The 22,505-nt window shown below is 41.2% G+C and overlaps 1 protein-coding gene across 2 annotated transcripts; it reads right to left on the reverse strand.

Moving 5' to 3' along the window:
* Positions 1-274: 274 nt before the first annotated feature.
* ATG4A (autophagy related 4A cysteine peptidase) lies at positions 275-22,477 on the reverse strand. 2 transcript variants are annotated; one of them, XM_079961726.1, is made up of 13 exons: positions 22,343-22,477; positions 14,335-14,409; positions 13,481-13,552; positions 11,653-11,751; positions 10,953-11,054; positions 10,138-10,210; positions 8,049-8,128; positions 7,334-7,521; positions 6,986-7,064; positions 4,446-4,591; positions 3,936-3,992; positions 2,810-2,921; positions 275-1,301 (listed from the first exon to the last, which is right to left on the reverse strand). In XM_079961726.1, exons 1-13 carry the CDS (start codon positions 22,350-22,352, stop codon positions 1,237-1,239), a joined length of 1,158 nt encoding a protein of 385 aa, XP_079817852.1. In that variant the 5' UTR covers positions 22,353-22,477; the 3' UTR covers positions 275-1,236. The 2 variants fall into 2 exon arrangements, with proteins under 2 accessions (XP_079817852.1, XP_079817853.1); XM_079961727.1 differs by having other exon boundaries at positions 14,335-14,406; positions 22,343-22,460.
* Positions 22,478-22,505: the final 28 nt, after the last annotated feature.

Raw genomic sequence — 22,505 nt, forward strand, 5'->3', positions numbered from 1 at the left:
CCAAAGCATTGTTTTTACACAAGCAGCTAACCTAACAAGCAAAGTGCTAATGATTATGGCACCAAGGAGAAATAAATGTGCTACGTGCAGCAAAAGTAACCTTTGGGGGGGGGGAAACTCAAGTTGCAAATAAAACTGCATTGCTAGGATCGCAGAACTATAAAAGTTACACCATCCATGCCTGACCATGTCAAAGTAGTAACAAAGGGGAAGAGACAATAGTTTTCATTTTGCCAGAGAACTTCCTTGTGTGGTTAGAAAGGTCCCAAACAACTCACAAAATCTAGCATTTAATTTATTAAATGTTTAAGAAACTTATTAGATGCACATGTAAAGTGCTCTTACAGAGGAGAGAAAACTGTAAATATTATAAAATAAATACAATTACAGTTTGAAACAAATTACTTTTTTTTACTCAAAAACCAAAGTAGAAAGTTTCCATAATGATTTAAACCTAAGGTCAAGGTGAAATATGTCATGAAAATTACAAAGAAGGAGGAACATACCAAGGGAGCAGGCGGCTCCTGGCACTCTCCAACCTTCACTTCCTTTCCAGGAGTGCAAGTGGGGAGAGGCTAGGAGGCTGGAGGGTTGCCCTCCAGGTCCCCCATTCATTTATTTAACTCCTAGAAACAGGAGGACAATTGCAAAATTTGTATCTATTAGACAGTTCCTTTCATAGAAACATTTAGGTCTGTTTATTTTTGAAGTGTGGTTGCAGAAATGTATTTAAACAAAACCATTGGGTCTTTTTTCCCTGATGCGGTTGATCTTATAAAAACATTTATTCCTATGAAACAGTCCAGGTGAAGAAACAAGAGGTAAACACACACCTTTACCTCTACATCATGCTTTCAGTGTGAACAGAACTCTTGCATTATACTACACTGAGTAATAATAGCCATCCAGATATCAATGCCTTCAAGGCTGTTCCCAGAAATATAGAAGTCTTTACTTCAACATCATCATTGCCTTCATCCCCCAAAAGTTCATTTTCCTCAGGCAAGATACATTCTTAAAAAACTGTGGGGGTGGGGGGTTGGGGCAAGGGGTATGTCCACTTGCACTTCTGGGAAGTTCTTTTCAAAACTGTTGTCCTCAGTTCCAGTTACTGGTCATTTCTTGTGCTCTGTTCACTGTTTATATGCAGGCACTTTGGGGCGAGAAAAGGCTGCCGTGGTCTTAGTCAATTCATATGCTACACATGGGCACACATAAGGTCAACTGAAGCTTCCTTCAGACGCTCAGGATCTCAAACTCTTCTTCCGATTCAAATAGTTTGTCAGTGGACTCAATGAGCTCTGTGGGAAATGGAAAAAACAACTTATTATCAAGAGCATGCACCTCTGGCTTTTGTGCAGAAATTTACAAACTTTACCATGGCAAGCCTCCCTAATTAAAAAACAAACAAACACTAAAATGTCAAACTTTTCCAAATGTAACAAAGATAAGGAAGCTTAGCTATTTATTGCAATTGTCTAAGTTTCAAGAAAGGAGATGATAGATTAAGATTTGATTTTAAAACTGTTCTTTAACTTTTGCCCCATGGAATATGTGGGAATGACAGTCTTCCCTTCTTCTTCAGAGATATGTTGGGCACAATCCAAAGTTCTTAGCATGTAAGCTTAAGGCTCAGTTTTAAAGCAAACTTTTCTGTACCTTCAGCAAGGATTCATTTTAAAAAACTGCCTTTGTGTCTCATAAATTTCTGTAGGTCTCTTTCCTGCAGTCTACAACCTGCAAAGTGCAACTTGCTGTTCCTTAAAGAGCAAGCTTTGTTCTTGTTGTTGTGCCTTTCACCACATTTAGAGACTTTTATGACCTTCTACTTACATCCAGATCAGCATTAGTGCAATCCTTTTTTCTGCTTTTCCACACTGATGCAAGACACTTGATTTACCACATCTCCCTTTTAAATCCCCTGTTCCAGAGCTTAGGGACTCCATTTGACATGAAGACCAGTTGCACCCCACCCCACCCCACTCCACAATCCTGCCTTCAATCTGCAAGGTCTGCATCAGGCTCATTTGCTGCTACTGTTTCACAGGGAATTCCAGTTCCAAATGGATCCCATCTGTTGGGAGACAGAGATAACTCCTCTCAAGCAGCACTGTGCTTTATATGTATTTACTTAAGATTTTGAGTGCTTCTACCACAGCTAGAACTGGGTGCACCAATTTCCTAGGATGGGCTGAATCTTCAGAGTACTTTGGAAAAGATTCCAGTGCCATTGTGATTTAAACAAACCACAAAATGTCTTGCTGACATTACTGGGATCCATCACATAACCGCCAATCCATAGGACCAATTTCTATGTGGCTCTCACTACAAGATAACCAGAAAAGTCACAGCATAACAAAAGGAAAAAAGATTCCATTCCCAGGGACGACAAATTAGTGTGTGTTAATCTAGTGAAAACCTTGGCTGAGCACACAGCTTCATACATCATGAAATTGACTTCAGAAAGAGAAAAGCAGTGGGAGGAAGGGACGACAACAAAAGTCTGCAGTACCTTCAAAGTCTAACAGTGCCATAAGCTTCTTTAGGCTACAAATCCCACTCTAGTCCACAAAACTTTATGTCACAACAAAACTGCTAAGTCTTTAAGATGCCACTGCTGTGTTGCAACATATGGAAATGGCTACAGCCTCCAGGAGGAAAAGTGGGGAAGGGTTAGATAGGAACATTTGTTACTTCACAAACCAAGATTCTATCTCACTCTCTGTATCCATATATATATATAGAGAGAGAGAGAGAGTGTTGCTGGGGTGGGGTGGGGGGTGGGGAGAAGTTAAACACAATTCTGTACCTGCTCCAGTTGTGGTTACTTCTGGCTTTGTAGGAGGTATGAAAGGGGGCCAGTGCGGTGGATGCTTTTGAACCAACTCAAACATTCGCAGACTCTGTTGCTTAAGTATTTCCTGGGGAGAACAATATTTCATTTTTAAATATGTGCTACAATAACAAAACCAGAAAACATATCTGAATTATACGGGAAGTAGCAGACAGTTTGTGCTCTTGTGCAGTCCTTTAGGTAGTCACTTCTTAGTCTAATGATCAATGCTCACACTTTAATGCTTTCATGACTGAAATATCTGTGAGCATTCTTGCAACATCACAAAAGCACAGCTGGAGCTTTTATAGCTGAGCAAAACTCAGGCAGCAGATCATGTTCACCTCGGTTTTATTTTTCTGCAAAGCCACACATTAAGTCCTATGACTGCAAGGAGAACTTATTCAAGGAAAGGCTTAGTAAGGAACATAGGAATCTGCCCTATACAGCATCAGTATCCAGCTCAGTAACATCTACGCTGACTAGCAGAAGCTATCCAGGATTTCAGAGTTCTCTTCCATACAGATCACACTTAATATTCCTAAATTATTGGACCTTTGTCTGATCCAACAAGGTGCTTACATTGCATCTTGAACTATTTATTTTTTTACTTCCAAAGCCAAGCAGTGTGGTCTGCCACAGTCTCACACTCAAATACCATTGGGTTGCTTTTCAACAAGTACCAGGGCAGTGAGAAGATCCCATAAGTAACAGGCACCTGTACACCAATAACGTGTCTCATTCACAAACCAGGGCTGGCAGATGAAGACATGACACAGGAGCACACACACTTTAGGTATCAGATCAGAATGTAACCTGGGCAATAGATCCAAATATACTTTGGGCCCTGGCTGACCTCTCTACGCAAGCTGCAGGGGCACATGCTGGCTCACACCATCCATTTTCCCTATGCCACCACTGCAGCCAGTTAGCAAATCAGTACAAAGAAATGTGTTGCTGAGCAGAGAGGGCCACAATGGGGAGTAATTTAAAACAGCCTCTCCTTGGTTATATTATTCCATGCATCTCACCCCACCTAATGTACCTAGAGGTTCATTTTAAAGGGGAACTTATGCCAGTTAAAAAGCTTCCTAATGCTTACCTTTTGCACAAGGCTACACCAGTTATCAAAGTCCTTTTCTTCTCTACAAAAGAATCCCTGTGAAGGTACAGGAATATTTTAAGTGAGATATAATTTGGGGGCAAAAAGTACCCAGTCTGAAGTCTGGTGTGGGGAAGGGCAAGATCCAGCTGTCCAAATATTACTTTTCAGGGCATCTTGAATGAACATTATAATAATTCCCCCATGATTGGTCATGCAAGTCCCTCGTCAATAGTCAGAAGTGGTACAAAACAAACACAGAGAACAAGGCCACAAATGGCATTAACACGTAAGGCTAAATTAACCAGTATACAAAATATTGGGCAGTTTAGATATGTAACCAAACCAGGGGGCCTTGACATAAGGTAAAGTTAGCTGCCTGTGCATGATAGGGTGGGACAGCATTTGTGTTCCAATTGTGAAGACAAGAGACAAAAGTGTGGGGTATGGACCAGAGGGGTGCAAGGCTGCAGGTCAGGGTGACAGACATCCACTCCTGCCAACACCTACTAAAGCTACAGAGGGATCGAGATTCATTATCTTCATCCGATGTGGTGCTTGCTGGCAATGGAAGCTATGGTCATCTACAGCACCATTTTCTTCAGAATCTACAAAAATCTGTGTGGTGTGAGGGTCCAAGTAGATCAACTCATTTCCTGTGTGGGTAAAACAAGAGCAGTTTGTCAGAAATGGGTAGAACTGAAAGCCATTCAGTCTTGCACTCTGTATGGACATTAACAGTAGGTGAGGTAGGGCAGACAAGACAGTGGACTGAGAAGAAAAATAAAAAGAAGCTGCCAAATGTAGGAAGCAGAGGCTTAGAAATATAGGAAGCTTCCCCATTGATCCAGCTATCCCAGTATTGCTGTCAGTGATGGGCAGTGGCTCTCCAGGATGCCCAAACGAAAGTCTATTCAAGCCCTAACTGTAGAGGCCAGATATTGAATCTGGGACCTTTTTGCACACAAATTTGTGCTCTACCATTAAGCCGCAGAAGAGATACACAATAATGAAAAGGAGGGAACAATGCAGTGCAGGGGGCAGCAAGAGACCTTTGGTGTCTATGAACACAAGGGGTGCTGATGTTAACATCAGTAGAAAGGCAAAGAGGTAGTAGTGCTGGGGAGGCGGGGAGACCATAAGAAACTGAAGGAAGGAGAGGTGAAGGAACCTAAAGGAATGAGGGCAGAGAAGAGATGGAGCAGAGAAAATAAGTAGCCAAAGATGAGCTGGGGGAAGACTTGCATAGGACAGGAAAGGTTGCAAACTGCTTGGAGGAAGGGTCTTAAAAGAGTAGGTGGGCTGGAGAAGCCAAAGCAATGCTTTGCGGAAGGACTAGATTTCATACAGTGATTTGAACTGATCAAACCATCTGCTCTCATACTCCCAACACTGCAACTTGTCAGCACAATGATATCTGGATAAAACTTAATAACCTTAATAGTTTATCCCCATTAAGACAGGCACCTGCTGTTCATTAAGCACAAACTCAAAAGGCTCTCACGTAGACTAGAGGAGAGCAATCTGTATTTTCAACTTCACTCTCCAAACTGGGAATTAGCAACATGTCCACTGTGATCACCACCCAATCCTACCCATGTTTTGATGTCCCATGCTGTGAGAGGGCATGTCTTGTGGCAAGCTTTGTGAATAGAGGAAATGCTTTCCCTAACCTTTCTCTGACGAAGTGTGTATTACACACGAAAGCTCATACAATGAAAGCTTATATTTAGTTGATCTTAAAGGTGCCACTGGAATTATTTAAAAAGATTTTTTCATCTTTCATCTTATTATTTATTATAACTATGACAGATCAACACGGCTATCCACCTGAATCTTTCTCTGGTATATTAAAGAATGTTGTGGGCCTTTTTGCCTGATCTGCTTGCCTTTGCCTCCAGGCTGAGCCTGGAGTGTCCTTATGTACACTTACAGCACAATACTACTGAGTGCACTCAAAAGCACGGTCTTGTAGAGATGCTTGATCAGTTTTTTGTCATCTTGACTCTAGGAGAATAACAGCAACAAACTGGAAAACCCTTAGTTTTGATAATTTTGTCTTTAACCATTTCCACATCCCCTGGGGACAGACTGGGAATGAGCTCCTCCCCACCAAGTTTTCATTGTGGAGAAAAGTGAACAACTGAATACACAAATGTGTGGTTTTTCACCCTTCTTTAAAGAGAAATTAACTTTCCAGAATAAGAGGGAAATCCACATACAAATAGTGATGTTTTGGTCATTCACTTCTCCCCAAAGAGAAAGGAGTAAGAGAACAAAGAAGTGAGGTAGGGAGTATACTAGAGGCCCAATCCAATATTCCTCCTGGGGACATGGGAGGAGTTAGCATTCAAAAAGGCCTGCTAACCACCTTTTCATAGAGTAACTCTATTTAAAAGTCCTACTGATCAATGGATGCATTTATCTATCAAGAACTAAACTATCCATGCCATAACTACTAACAGATATGGGATACCATTATCTTGAACTTTTCCTAAGAAAGGACTGTGTGTGTGTGTGTGTGTGCGCGCGCGCGAATATACATGCATGCAGAGGGAAGATTTCATGCATCGTTTCATATTATATATTCTAATGTATTTACAAATTAAATAGGAGAACACACAAGGAAAGGGCAGTGGAGGGAAGAGGTAGAGAATGGAGAAAGGGCCAGGTTTTTTTTGTACTGTTTGTGAAAATTTGATAAAAGTAATTAAAGGTTTGAGTCAGGCTGATCATTGATTGTTGGTATTTTTCCTGAATAGCGGTTGGTGGTTCTTGTCCTCATCCAGAGAGACAAAGGGTGAAACCTCCCTGTGGCCCCAGTCTCCTAGCTAGTGACAGAAGCCTGATCACACAACTTCTTTGGCTCTTCAGCCTCAAAGCAAAGTACTGAGTATACAATGCATTATAAAGCAGTACGGAGTATCTTTTATATGCTCTCTTATTGCAGCTGGCTGTTAGGCCCACCTGCATTACTTAGCAAATTCAGCTTTAAAATAATCCTTCAGAAGCAAAGATATTTATTTGGCACTCCACTTATTTTTCCTTACCTAAGAATCCTATAAAGTAGTAGGCATTGTTTGGTTTTCCTCCTAAAGCTCCCAAAGATTGTGGCATCTTAAAACACTCCTACAGATTGAAAGAAGAAGATAAAGAAGAAGAGATTTATTACATTTATATGCCACCTTTCTTCCATGATGGAACTGAAGGCAGCATATACCGAGTCCCCAGGCCTAAACAGACCCAGACCTCTTTAGCTTGAGCAAAGCTGTTTCATCGTGCTCCTTAAGACCATGCATATGTTTACGCACTAGTTATTAAAGTACCTGCAACTGCTCAAAACATTTCCAAACACTCCTATTAAGCTGACCAAATCAATCACTATAAGACAGCCGTACCTTAAAAGCATCAACATAAACTGGATTGATGTGGTTTATCCCCAAGCGAAGAGGTACAATCAGCAGCAGAGGCTTCCAACCACAGCAGATCCCCATAGGGCTCTTGTTTCGGCTGAGCACACTCCTGTGTGACAGGGAGCTGCAGTGGGTACTGGAACAGTTCTGGGATGGAAACCGGCACATCTTCTCTGGGAAATAAGAGACAATAAAACCTAATTGTCCATTCACTTGAGTTTAAAGGAGGGAGCCATTCCTGTGTGCACACATCTTATACTTATCTATGAAGTGAATACTCAGTTCAGTGTCCCCAAATACTTGTGGGTTACAGCAAAGACATGCCTTACAGAAGGAACAAGTAGTTAAGAAGAAATTTGTGGTGATTCTGTCTGCCCAACTAGAATAAGCAGGGAAAAGCTAGCTGTAAGTTTTAGAGCTCAGGTAAAGAAGCAAACCCTGAGTTTTCTAAAGAAACTGATTACAAAATAGCAATCAAACCGTTCAGCGGATGCATTGTGACACGTAGCATGGTGATTCTCATGTGGTATGGCTGAGACTGAAACTAGTCCTCTTTTAGCTGACAATCTGTGTCCAAGCATGCTTGTACTGATCTTCATATTTTCCAAGGAATAAAAATCAGACTGGAGCTAAATCCCAATTCAGTTTAAGGCCTGGGTGAATCAGAAATTCTGTTAAACAGCTGGTGCTTATAACTTACTGATATCTTCAATCACAACTGTGTTGTCCATAGACACATAAACGGCTAAGGAATTCCATTCATCAAATAGTGCAAGTTTCCTGGGGTGGGGAAACAGACAGTAGTAAGTCCAAATTCCATGCCACTCAGAGGCCAACACTCTGCCTTCAATATGACTGGAAGACTCTTAAATAAATAAGATGTTCTATCTTTTGAGGAAGAGGTTCTAGTTATTCCCTTTTGTACATCTTGCCACTTGTCTGACCAATTTTTATGATATTATGCTTACTGATACTTCTAGGAGAAGTCATTTTACAAATATATGGATAAAGTTGCACACCAGTGTAGTGGGATTGTCTGTGAGTGTTCAATCCCAGGCTTTAGTGGGAACTGGCAACAGCCAGCAAGGGAAGATTTGCCTCCATCAGGGGCTGAGTGAGTTCCCGTTGCTTAGCCACACTCCCTTGCCACAGAATACATCACTGGGCTCTAGCACTTAGTAGGCTGATGCCAAAGGTCAACAACAGGGAAGATTATGGCGGGATTAGGATTAGGGCAGGAAATGCTACCTAAATAATTCAGGTACCATAGGGGCACAATGATTGACACAAGACTTGAATGTGATTTTCATTATAAATATCTGTTGTAAGCTAATTTCAAGAGCCTCTCAGGGATGCAAGGATTACAAATATAATAAATAAATGTTGTTAGGAAAAGGTCTGCACAAAACCATTAAGAAAGTTATGGAGAACATTTGATCCCCCAGAAGTTGCTGAACTACAATTCCCATCAAGCATGCTCAATGGCCACGGATGACAAAAGTTGTGGTTCAGCAGCATCTGGAGGACCACACCTGCTTTAAAGGAGGAAAAGAAAAACAGGAGATAATTTTTTATTGTTGCAGGTGCTAATCTGGATCCCTGATTTCTGAGATTCAAATTATTAAGGTTCTGCTTGTTTTTATTGAAAATGTTCTGAAGATGCAGATTGCTATGCTAAATTAATACAAGAGACTGGCAGTTTAACATAATTTTTATCTCTCTATCTGCCAATATTCAGTTGCCACTACTAACCTTCCCCAAGTATGGTCATAGTTCAATCTTCTGTTAACTGCTTATGCAGAAGAGATACATTGCTTTTCCAGCTTAATGTTACTTAAAAATAGGATTTTTACATCAGGTTTGGAATTTCAGGCTGTTCTTAATCAACAGGTCCCCATGCTTTTAAAGCTGCAATTTAAATTTTAGTGCTTCGAGTAATGACAGATAAATTCTGTAACATGGGAACAATACGTATCTCAGAATACTGAGCTGCTTCAAAATCTAACCAGAGATCACAACAGTAAGTTGTGATGCTAACTAGAAACTTTGTCCTAGAGGGGTTTTGCCTTCCCTGTTCTATCATATGGATCAATTCTACAAGTTGTTGCTTGATTTATGCAAGAGATAGTGTGGTGATTAGGAGTGCATAGCCTATGGAGGACAGCTGAAGTCATGCAATGGTTGGTGAACTGAACTCAGGGGACTTGGCTTTAAATCCCTACTATGCCATGTAGCTCTATGAGTGACCATTGGGCAAGTCACTATCTCTCAGTCTAACCTGCCTCAGAAAAATATTCTGGATAAAATTGATAACTATGTGCTGTGCTGGAAAAAGGGCATCAGAGGCTCCACTTGTTCATCCCACAGTGAATATATGCTATCATCTGCCAACAAGGACCTTCTACCATCTGCCTGGGGCAACAAGTCTGTCTCCATGCAATACTAAATGGACACAAAACTGAAAATAGTAGGAAACTCTGTTGTTGACTGTTATTCACCATTATTTTTTTAAAAAAATACAAAGTAGGATTGCTGTGTGAAATAGCTGGACAGCAATTTGGTTCAGGACTCAATCACGATCGATTGCAGGTGTTAATGTAACAAAGCCAGGAAGCTTGTGCATAAAAGTTCATGCCACAATGATCATCACCACCACCACCATCATTATCTCCAGGGAGAACCTTCATGTTATGAAAGTGCAGCCGAGTTTCAATGTTAAATGAGTGGAACTAAACTGTCTTTCCATTCCATCTAAATTCCACACAAGATATACATGCTTGCTTGCTTACTTGAGCACTTGGGCAACAGTATTTGGTCCAAACCATTCCCCAATAGACTTCCCTTCACCAACACCCATCTGTGCTGTGTAGATTAGAAACAGAAACAGACACACAGAAAAATAAGAAGCATCAGTCTGTCGAATGGCACATTCTTTTAGGCTGCATTGCACACATTCCAAAGCCATTAGAAATTGGGACTACCTTCACACAAATGAGATGGAAACTTGTTCTGTATCAAGGATCACACTGGAATGTTATCACAAGACTAAGAACCTCAGCTAAATATTTTAAGCGTGATTTAAGCCGAGCAGCAATGCTATAGTGTCTGAACCCAGACCACTAGCAGTAAGCCAAAAAGAAGCCAAGAACAAACCTTCAGAGTTCAGAACACATGACAAGCCATAATATGACATATTTGAGTCACATGAGAGGGAACTATACAGCAAGGGAGAGGCATGTTCCTGATTAAACCATGGATAAAGACAAATTGTGGTTTAGTGGACTGGTCCATATGTCTCAATGAATCTCACATTTCAGAATCATGCCTTTTACCTGGGAGCTCTCATGACATCAAATGATTTGGGAACCTGTATTCTAAATTACAGCCCCATCACCCTATTATTATTAGTTCTATATTTGTGTGTGCACATACAAAAACTTATTCTCTTTTGCACTGCTATGCTTTTGACCAAGATTTGCAACTTTTATAGCATTTGAAGGCATATGTGCATTTTTCACGCTAAAATTATGCTAACAGAAGTTTAAGTACACTAAAAGTTTGAAAAACAAGGGTGAAAGAAATAATTCTCAAAGCCAACTCTTACCCATTTGATGGATAGAATAACAGCAGTCTTTTCTGTCCAGGAAACAGCGTAAGATTTTGTGATATTCTTCAGGTTGCCTTTTGTGTTTCTCCCAATGCCAATCTTAGAGAGAAAATTATTCTAGATTTTAAATATCATATCATAATCTTGAAAAGTAGTGTTCAATGGCAGTAGGTGATACATGTATACCTTTGGTTATGATTGCTACTGTAATTTTCTAAATTATTGGTTACAAATCAGGGTTGCATACTTAATAATAATAATATTATTAATAATAATAATTTATTTGTGCTCCACCCTCCCTGGCTGGTGCTGGGCTCAGAGCGGCTAATATCATATAAATAACACAGTATACATAAAAACAGGCATCAATTAATTAAAATACATCATAAAATTAATTCAGACAAATTAAAATACCATACTTACTACTAAAAAAAGAATTACAATTGCAGAACCAGGTAATATAATTTCTGAACCAGAAAAAACTGATTTTAAAATATAACTAGGAAAGCTATACATAGTAGCATATTTTCTCTTTGCAAAACTTATTCTAGTCTTTCTAGAATCAACTAGATGAGGCACTGAAGCCCCACCCCAAACAATATAAAACATATTCAGATACCCCTCACCCTCACTCATTTCTCATTCCTACAACCACGACCATTCTGGGAATCTACTGGTGAAGAAAGACCACACTCACCCCTCCCCAAGTGTCGACAGATCAGAGCCTGGGCCAACATCATCTGTCCGCATCGCAGCATACAGCCCCAGCCAGCATCTGAGGAAGGGCCGGTGCCACCTGGGGTCAAGAATCACCACATTTATGAATTTACCCAAAGAAACAACATAGAATGCTTCCCTTCCTTGGATTTTTCTCTTCACATAAAAGAAAAATGCTTAGTACCCACAATAGTTTGCTATTGGAATAATTCTTAGCATGATGAAAATGCAGTGGAGGACCGAGTGAAGTGCATTCACCAACAAGTAGGTTTAAACCTAAGCTGTGGATCATAAATCCAAAATTCTGGAAGAATGTTGTGATAGTTTGATTAATGCCACCCGGCCTTACCCAATCTCGCGACCTCAATATGCTTTGGATTAAAACCCTATCAAGCCCAGCCTGCATAATGACCATGCTGGCTGGGGCTGATGGGAATCTTAGTCCAAAACATATGGAGAACACTGAGTTGGAAAATGTAAGAGTATAGACCCACTAGTGATGTATGGAAGTGAGAGCTGGACCATCAAGAAGGCTGATCGCCGAAGAATTGATGCTTTTGAATTATGGTGCTGGAGGAGACTCTTGAGAGTCCCATGGACTGCAAGAAGATCAAACGTATCCATTCTTAAAGAAATCAGCCCTGAGTGCTCACTGGAAGGACAGATCGTGAAGCTGAGGCTCCAGTACTTTGGCCACCTCATGAGAAGAGAAGACTCCCTGGAAAAGACCCTGATATTGGGAAAGATGGAGGGCACAAGGAGAAGGGGACGACAGAGGACAAGATGGTTGGACAGTGTTCTCGAAGCTACAAACATGAGTCTGACCAAACTGCGGGAGGCAGTGGAAGATAGGAGTGCCTGGCGTGCTCTGGTCCATGGGGTCACGAAGAGTCGGACACGACTAAACGACTAAACAACAACAACAACATAGACCCACACCCAACTCATAGCATAAGATCACTGAGAGCCACAAAGGAGAGGGTAGAAGATCAAGAGGTCTTTGAAAGTCTGGTGGCAGTTCAGATGGCCCCCTAAAGGAAGGTGATTGGAACAAACCTGTAATGGTTCTAGGGGTTGCTCGTGCGTAAATCGGCGCCACGCTTGGCTGGGTTACCTGGGTGAACCTTTTCTGTCCGGACAGCCACCCATCCGTGGTTGCCTCAATCGCTGGCAGAATCCGTCAGTGGGCATTTCTTGAACTTCTTCCAGCAAAGAAGCTCTTTGATGCCTAGTCTCCGCCTACTCTCCCTGCGCGGAAGTCTTCTGCACAGGGAGGGTGTGGGCAGCGGAGGACCCGTGCTCTCCCCGCTGGTCTCCGGCGAGGAGTCATGGAGCCCTCTCGCCGATTCCCCCATCTGCCCCCCTTCTCCACTGGTGCTACGCTGATTTCCTTCCCCAACAGATGGGCTGCCTCTCTCCCTCCTAGGACGCTCTCCGGCATCCCTCTGGAGCCCTCCCTCCTCCTCCTCTGGCTCCGATGGCAGTTCCCTGACAAAACCCAGTATCAGGAAGCACAACAAATATCTAAGTGTGTCCCACCAATGCTACCCAAAGCAATTGCTCGGCTGCAAAGGCCTCAATGGATCAAGGCAAAAGCCTAAAAGTGTCAGGATCTGTTCTGTACCAAGTAATTCTGTCCACCAAGGGCTAGCGGATACAGCAAACTTTTAAAAAGCATGCACTAAATGATCAAAGGCTGCAAATGCTGTCATCCTGAACTAATTGTTCATTCCTTTACACAGGTCATATTTTTAAGAACAAAACAAAGGGAAGGGGAAGAACCCACACATCTCAGAAAGCATACCTACCAATTGGTGAAAATTTTCTTCTGTAGGTAAACCAAAGACGAGCACTTATATCCAAAAGAAGCTTAGATTTTTCTAGAATTAAAAAAGCATTACAAATAGGGAGTTCAGATTACAAATTTACACAAATTCAGTATTTGTGATTGCTGCTGCACTGCTGAACATGAACAACTTAAGAGAGGATCAAGGATCTATATATATTAAAGTAGCCCCCTTTCGTAGAAAAGTCTGCACTTCCTTCTTAACTTCCCTTTTTGTATTCCAAAGACGTCAATATTTGGAGCAGTTGCTTCCACAGTTCACTGCAGAAGTGCAGATCTCTCAAACTCCATGTTATATCAGTCATTTGACTCCATGTTTAACAGAGTTCCATTATTCTTTCCCCTACTTTATTTCTCTCATTCCACAATCTTGAGCAATCCTGATAAGAGGGTCTTTAAATCTCTTTCCATCTGTCCTTGTTCAGCGCATGATCACCCCTAAGCTGTTTTTTCACCCAAGAAAGTGTCACAATACCATTCCCTTTCTCAAGAGTCAAGACCACCCTATCAAATAAAGATTGTTTGGCCGTAATCATCCAATTGCTAGAAATAACACAAGTCACATGTGAAAAACCTGACAAAAAAGTATATTGTGTAAGGATGCTCTCTAGATAGCATCCTCCCCTAAATGTCATTTTGGTTTACAGCATTAGTACCCTGGGCATTGTAGACAGCAGATTTATTTTCCAAGATTTCTACTCTCTACACAGATTAATACAGTGGGGCACAATACAAAGTGAGAAACATGAGGTGCTTAAACTAAGCATCCACAAAAGCTTTGTGGACCTTAGAAACACAGCTTCCTTCCATTCCTACCTGTTTTAAGATGGTGCTGCCTTCCTAAGATCCAGACAGGCTCATCTGTTTCAGGAAGCTCTTCTACATAGTCTACTAAAATAAAAATTAGGTTTTCATATTTTTTGAAAAATAAACACACATGTAGAACATTTATTCCCTTGTTTCCCCTGTAATTTTAGTACCTGTTCAGTTCTTTCCTAACTAATGAACCTCTTACCACACCGTCACACTTTGTTTACCCTTTCGGACATTGGAATTTAGACTTCTTACTTTTAGCCAGACTATAGCCTTTGCCATTTGCACTGCAATACTGCTGCCGAAACTAAAACCAGATCCTATGTGGTAAGAGCTGAGCATTAAACATGATGATCTATGATTTACAAATTTCTTATTTTGGCTGATGTAAAAGGTGCATGAGATAGATTTGTATGTTTTAATTTTCACATGTATGCTGTGATCATATCAGCTGAGAAAGGGTCCCAATACGCAACAGCTTAACAATACGAAAGTAGGTTCGGTCCCTGCCTTTAGGACTGAGGTTTTTTTTTAAAGTGTCTATTACTATACCAATGGCAGATATAAAGTTAGTCATAGTATCAGGGCAAGGAACAAAGGCGTTGCAGAACTGAGACCACAAATAAACAAAGAACTTGGGTGACAGGAGAGGAAAATAAGCTTATTTTTAAAGAAATGTTCCATTTCACAAAATAGTCCTTTCACATGAAAAAAATCTTCATTGACCTGATATGCATTTTCAAAATTCCTTATTTTTTGTTGAAAAGAAAGACATTTTCCTATACATGCTGTTTACAAAATTGATCTTTAAAATGTGGGGGACTGTCCTACAATAATGCTTCCATTTCTTCACTATGATGTGAAACAACATATTCTTGGGGTTACCACACTAAATAGCGGGGAAAGTAGAATCATGGCTTCTTTTATGAAGGAGCGTCTCCACCCCCAACATTCTGCCCAGACACTGAGGTCCAGTGCTGAGGGCCTTCTGGCGGTTCTCTCACTGCAAGAAGCAAAGTTATAGGCAAGCAGGCAGAGGGCCTTCTCGGCAGTGACGCCCGCCCTGTGGAACGCCCTCCCATCAGCTGGCAAATAAATAAGCAACTATCTGGCATTTAGATGACATCTGAAGGCAGTCCTGTTTAGGGAAGTTTTTAATGAATGATGTTTTAATGTATTTTTAATCTCTTGTTGGAAGCCACCCAGAGTGGCTGGGGAAATCCAGCCAGGTGGGCAGGGTATAAGTAATAAATTATTAGGATTATTATTATTAATATACTCAATCCAGTACACATGGGGTACTGAATCTGTATTCCTTAAAATGTTGTTGCACTCCAACCCCCACCAACCCTAGGCAGAACAGACAATATCCAAAAATGATGGGAGTTGGAATCCAACAACATCTGAGGGGCCACAGGTAAAATAGAATCTTAAACAACAATAGTAAGACCCCGTTTTTCTGTGTTACATGTAAAACATTAAAAGAATGCTTGAGATCCAGAACTTTTAACTATAGTCTTGCCCAGATGTTACTTTCCAGACAACTAAGTACTATAACTACATAAGAAAGTGAGGAAGATTGTTTCTTACTAAGGAGACTTTGGGGTAGGACCCTCTGTTGGTAGACCACATGTTTGATATGCAGAATGTCCCAAGTTCAATCCATGGCAGCAAATGGATCATGTGACAAGTTACTGAAAGACCCCACTCTCCCCAAGATCCTGATGAGTCGCTACCAGCTACTACCACTACCAAACAATATTGGACAAGATGGAGAAATAATCTGAGCTGTAAACAGGCATCTTCCTATCTAGACCTGGATTGAGTTTCCACCTCTACCATGGTTGGATGTGAACTGTTCATTGTCTAGAAATCAAGAGTTATTTTGTGTGTAAATCCCTGCGACGGGGTGAGCTCCCGTTGCTCGGTCCCTGCTCCTGCCAACCTAGCAGTTCGAAAGCACAGCAAAGTGCAAATAGATAAATAGGTACCGCTCCGGCGAGAAGGTAAGCGGCATTTCCGTGTGCTGCTCTGGTTCGCCAGAAGTGGCTTAGTCATGCTGGCCACATGACCCGAAAGCTGTACGCTGGCTCCCTCGGCCAATAAAGCGAGATGAGCGCTGCAACCCCAGAGTCGGTCACGACTGGACCTAATGGTCAGGGGTCCCTTTACCTTTACACACCCAAAGACAAAAAATGAGCTTACTCTTAACACTGGCTTAGATTTTGGCCAATCAAATATAAAACTATGTTCATTTAAGAGGGACATAATAAGGATTTTACTGTGAAAGTCGAACTGCTAAAAGCTTATCTAATAATAATGGTTGATAGACAACTCAGCAATAGACTGCACTCAATTATTTCAATTGATTTTCTCCAAGTATGAGTAATGTTGTATATATCCCAATATATTTAGTTTTAGTGAAGACAGAGTTCTGGTTCTGCATCACATTGCTTTTTCCCCTTTTTCCATACTTTTAAAAAATGTAACTTGCATTCTTTTTTATTATGACAATAAGTCTCAACGAAAAGCAGCACATAACATCATATTGAAATTACTGCTACTACTAACCACAACTTCAAATAGAACGAACTGTACTAAAATAAGAAAAGAATGAGATGTAACACTAAATTGCTGCTGTGAGCTCCTTTAAACAAGCAATAACAAGTCTCAGCGAAAAGCAGTATGTAACACCATACTGAAATTACTGCTACTACTATCTACAACCTCAACTAGAACGAACTGTACTAAAACAGAAAAGAATAAGATGTAACACTAAATTGCTGCTGTGAGCAACTTCAAACAAGCAAGTGTAATGTTTAAAAGGTCAAAGCAGCCTAATGTCAGCAATTCTTCAGTTCATGATATGGTTTAAAAGGCAGGCTTCTGTGTCTTTCATTTTCAGCAACTTCCTTTGCTAAGCTTAGTGTCATGAAATACTATTTGTTTTCAAGCAAAAGAAGTATGTGCATGTAGTGATGTGATTCTTAAAAACCTGATTCAGCTCTTAGTAACATCAAGGATTCTCATTCTTGTTATTTCTGAGAGATAATCCACTTAAAGTGGATATATCAAGTGATGAAAAGGTGTGATAAAAATATCTGAGAAGATAAAACATAGTTCGTTGACGTATAGTGAAAATCTCAAGTTTCAATAATTACTTTTTGAGTAAAACAAAAACGAGAGGGGGTTGACACAGAGCTTGCAATTAATAACTTGATTAGTTATAACTTGGAAGATGCAGGATACAAATGAGGAAAAATAAGCAAATAAATAAAGCAAAAATTAACCAGACATTTTAATTGACTTTTCCTATGCATAAAAATATGCTGCAGCGCAGACTGATCATTCACCAATGCCATAAAGGCAGGCATGAACGAACCTTTGATACTTTAATTTCCCACGTAAAAGCATCTGCATGACACTCTTTGCATGCACTGCCCGAGTCCTGTTTATTTTTCCAAAAGGAACTGGAAATTTTTAACCATTTAGGTTTCAAGCTTAAGACTTTGCAGTTATTTTAATACAAAGTCTACTGTGACATTTAAAAGAAAACTAGATTTTCTTAATTCATCGTTTCACATTTGAAACTCTGGCAAGGTTTGGCTTCTCTCATTTCCAAGTCCTTACTACAAGGATAGCCCTTTTTAAAAGTTTGGAAATAAAAAATAAGAGTCAGAGTGAGTTTTTGACAGATAAAAAAGTTTTGTATGCATTATGTGTCATGCTGTAACATTTCTGTCTCCAGTTGTAGGCAAGCAACTTTGCTTTCACTGCAAAACTAGGTTAAAACAAAGCAAATTTGTTTGAATTTATGCTTCCCCATTTAGTCATAGATCTTACAAATTTGGCAAGTCACCATCTCTTAACTTAAACAATTTCTGAGTTGCTGTGATCATAAAATTAAAGCAAACCACCTCAAAATCCTAGAACAGGGCTAATACATATAGAAATCAACTGAACAAAACCATTTGCACTACAAGTTATGCAGAACTATGATGTTTTCTTTTGTAATGTAAGAGTTGTGTCAATGCTGTAACATGCAACAAGACTGTTGTATAGGGATATCACTGGATTATGTTAGTAACCACTACCACCCTACACTATCTAAGCCTCAGGATTTGCAGATGGACTCAGCAGCTCAAGTACTAGACAAGGTGGGGAAACTAGAGTTAATTTCCCACAATTATACTTAACGCTTCAGGCACAGAAACCACAAAGAGGCTTGCAGCCAAGAACACGCAGGGTGGGTTAGAATGACATCAGCATGGGAAGGAGGTGGCTGAGAAGCCTGGATGTGGGAGTCTTAAGGTTTACAAATGTAACTCTACAGCTCTTTTTACTGGACATAGATTACTGCAGGAATAAGTGGTGGAAAGCAGCCTCAACTTGTCTTTTGGAGTTGGACCCCTGCCTTCTAATTTGCAACTTCATACAGAACTTATTCAACTAGACATATGTCAGCTCATGTACCTACACATATAATCAGTGTTATTACATGAGCTGGGGAAAATAACACAGTTTGTGATGGTGGGTCAATACCACTGATCACTTTTTGAAAGATTCAAGATAAATGGTAAAAAGAATGCTTTGTTATGCTTGCATTTTGGGCTGGTGATCATAAAAAATTCTAACTCATTTTAATAGCAGTAAACAACACTGCAGTCCTTTGTCACTGGAGGCTCAAGTGGCCTCAGTGGCACATGGCACCTTTACTAGACAAGGCTGCTGTAACAAAATGAGCCTGGCCGATCATCCACATTCTAGTAAACTCCAGATTAGATTCCTGCAATGTATAATATATGCGTCTGCCCCTGGGGATTGCTCATAAAATTCGCTTAGGTTGCAGCCCTAACTTCACTTACCTGGAAATCAGCCCCATTGAATTCAACAGGATTTACTTCTAAGTAGACATGGTTAGGATTGTGTTGTTATTCCAGAAAGCAGGTGGTGGTCTTTTAAGTGGGGCACTCTTGGAGGGAACAAATTATGTAGATCTGTTCCAGTTTGGGTTTCGGACTAGTCCAGGAACACAGCAAACCTTATCTCCATGATGCTTTTGATACAATTGATGGTATCCCTTGGGCCCCCTGGGAACTATGCTGTGGGGTGCCACACATATCCTCTTTTCCCTAATCTTGTTTGACATCTATATGATGAAGGTAGGAGTGACTTAGAGCGAGGTATTATCAATAGGCAGATGACACCCAATACTGCTTCTCTGTAACATCTGAGACAGGTGTAGTTGTGAAGGTCCTAGACTAGTGCCTGGACACAGTGGTGAGCTGAATAAAGCCTTCTGAGTGGGTGGCTCCAGACCTAGGAATTAGGTGGTGTGCCTGCTCTGGACAGCACTGTACTCCTGCTGAAGGAGAACGTGCGTGGTCTGGACATGCTTCATTGTCAGTGAAGACTCACATACCCTCAGTGGTTAGGAGTGCCTTTACCAGCTTTGGCTGGTACACCAGCTACAGCTGTTCCCAAAAAAGAAGGTTCTGACTACAGTGACCAATGCATTGGTAATCTCAAGAATGGATTAATTTGAAGTACCCTGTGCAGGATTGCCTTTAAAAGAAAGTTTGGGAGCTGCAAGTAGTGCACAATGAGGCAGCAGCTGAATGGGGCAGCCTACCATTTTTCAATATTTTAATGTCATATTTTAATTTTGTTTTTAAGTTGTATTCATTCAACTTATTTTTATTATTGCTTGTTAGCTGCCCTGAGCCTGGCCTTGACTGGGGAGGGCGGGGTATAAACAAAAATTATTATTATTATTATTAACATGACCATATTTAATCAATTAGGAAGGAGCTGTACTTGCTGTCAATTTGTTACCAAGACAAATTTAAGGTACTCTTGCAGATATATTAAGCCCTCTATAACTTGGGATATCTGAGGAAATGCTGCTACCATACAGATGTGCCTATCTGTAAAGATATCAAAGGAGGCTCTCTTATTGGTACCACTATTAGCTGCAACAACCCAAGGTAGGATATTTCTGTGGTGGCATGCACTCAGTGGAATTCCTTCCCCTCCAATAAAAGGAAGGTATCGACTATTGTAAGTTCTTGATGCTAACTAGGAGATTGAGCTACAACTCAGAAAGTCATTAGTTCAAATTGCACCTCTGTCATGGACTCATTAGCAAGAAGGCTTAACAAGCCTCTCTCTCTCTCTCATCCTCATACATAGCTGTCAACTTACAGATTTGAAAATAAGGGACCAGCAGCCTTGAAAATAAGGGACCAGCAGCCAAAATAAGGGACCTGCAGCCTCACCTGTTCCAGGCACTCCAGTCTTCCTGTCCTCCTGCAGGCTCGTCAAACTAATTCTGGTAGCTTTGAGAACACTGTCCAACCAACTTTGTAACCAGAGGTTCAACTGAATAGAATCTGAATCACATGCACCACAAGGCCTATGCAGCCTCAACTTAAGATGGCTCCCCGGCCTGGCTTTGCACTGCAAAGTTTGCAGCAGCACGTGCAACAAAATGGCGCCCAGCATTCAAAAAAACCCCTCAGCTTGCATTAACTAGCCACACACAAGGCATGCAAGCTCCACCCCCAGTCGTTCTTAGACTTCTTATTGGGTGAGCAACACAGCCAAGCAACACAGTTGGAGACTCCCTCCTCCCTGGCCGGCAGGAAGGGAGGGAGAGGAGCTGCTTCCTTTGAAATTTAAGGGACATCATTTAAGGGACATCCATCAATAAGGGACAGCAGCGGGACATGGCGCTGGAATAAGGGACTGTCCTTTCAAATAAGGGACACTTGACAGCTATGTCCTCATAGGAGAAACCTTGCTGGTTTGTTGTACTGACTGACACAATGTGAAGCACACTGAATGTTCAAAAATATAATATGGTTTTGTCAGTAACATCAGATGCTGTAGGGAATAATGGTATCTCCTTTCACACACACTTCAATCTTGTCATGCCCCTCAGCTATGAGCTTAAACAGCAGCACACTGGGAAAAGGGCCAGTGAAACCAATTGTGATTTAGGGTGAGGAGCCCTACCATGTTTCCATACTCTGTCAAAACCAGAAGATCAGTTATTCTTACAACAGAGTAAGGTCAGCTGTACATCTTGTTCTGGTTTGCATTTCTTCCCCTCACCCACCATTGCTATTGGTTTTTTATTTTTTTGTTTTTGGCTCCAATACTTCGTTTTAATAGAAAAGCAGGATATAAATATGGAATACAAACAATGCATCAAATTAGCTTAAAAATACCAGAATCACGATACTGCAGGTTACAGACACCAAAATAAATATGTATGTTGGACATGCACACATTGAAAATTACAGACACACAATTTTGACAAAATATCCATCCTATTAATAATAAAAATACCTAAAGCCTCAACCCTATGCACACACAAACATAGGCATACATCCCATTGATGAGTCTACTCCAAGTAGGCCTCCCGAGTGGATAGAACCCACACATATAAACAAACCAGACCGACCGACCCAGTTTTAAGTACCCCCCCCCCGCATGATGCCGAGCAATCTCATATAGTGAACATGCTGATGTTTATGAATCACATCCAATATTAGCCCTACTCAAAGTGAAGCTAACGGGCACGGAATAACTCGAGTTTATTTATTTCAGTGTATCTATATTCGATTAAGACTTAGCTGGACACAACCCGCACATACAGATATAGATAGATATAAAGAAGCACAAGCAAACAGCACCAGTTTTCAGTTTTTCCTTCTTTATATGTGATTCCCAAGCAAGCAGCGAACATGTTGCGTTTGGGCACCCAGAGCTGCATCAAATCTCTACTCAAGAGTAGACTCATTGAAGCTAATGGGCGCGGGCTAATTTAGGCTCATTAATTCCAGTGGGTCTACTCTGAGCTGGGCTTAACACGGTATAAACAAGCAGGCGGACTTAACGGTCAGGCAGGGGAGGGGGGAGATCTGGGCTTCACAGGCACAAATAGGGGGTGAGAAAGGGTCGCTTCTCCCCCTCTCACACGCGCCCTCCCCCGCCAGCCCCTCACCGGACTCCATCCTTCGCCTCCTCCTTCAGCAACCAGCGCCTCCGCCGCCGCCACCATCCTCTCCTCCTCCTCCTCCTCCTCCCTCCTTCGCCCTCCTGCCGTCGCCGAGAGCCTCTCGCTGCTCCGCCCTTCAGAAAACAACACCGCCGCCACGACAGCCGCC

This window comes from Podarcis cretensis (genome assembly GCF_951804945.1).
Source record: "Podarcis cretensis genome assembly, chromosome: Z".
NCBI classification, from domain to species: Eukaryota; Metazoa; Chordata; class Lepidosauria; order Squamata; family Lacertidae; genus Podarcis; species Podarcis cretensis.

Excerpts from the sequence above, each read along its gene's own strand:
- ATG4A (XM_079961726.1), bottom strand. Across the intron at positions 7,522-8,048 it reads AGTTGTGATTGAAGATATCA|AGAAGATGTGCCGGTTTCCA; the intron begins GTAAGTTATAAG and ends CTTATTTCCCAG. Across the intron at positions 2,922-3,935 it reads GGTGTAGCCTTGTGCAAAAG|GAAATACTTAAGCAACAGAG; the intron begins GTAAGCATTAGG and ends TGTTCTCCCCAG.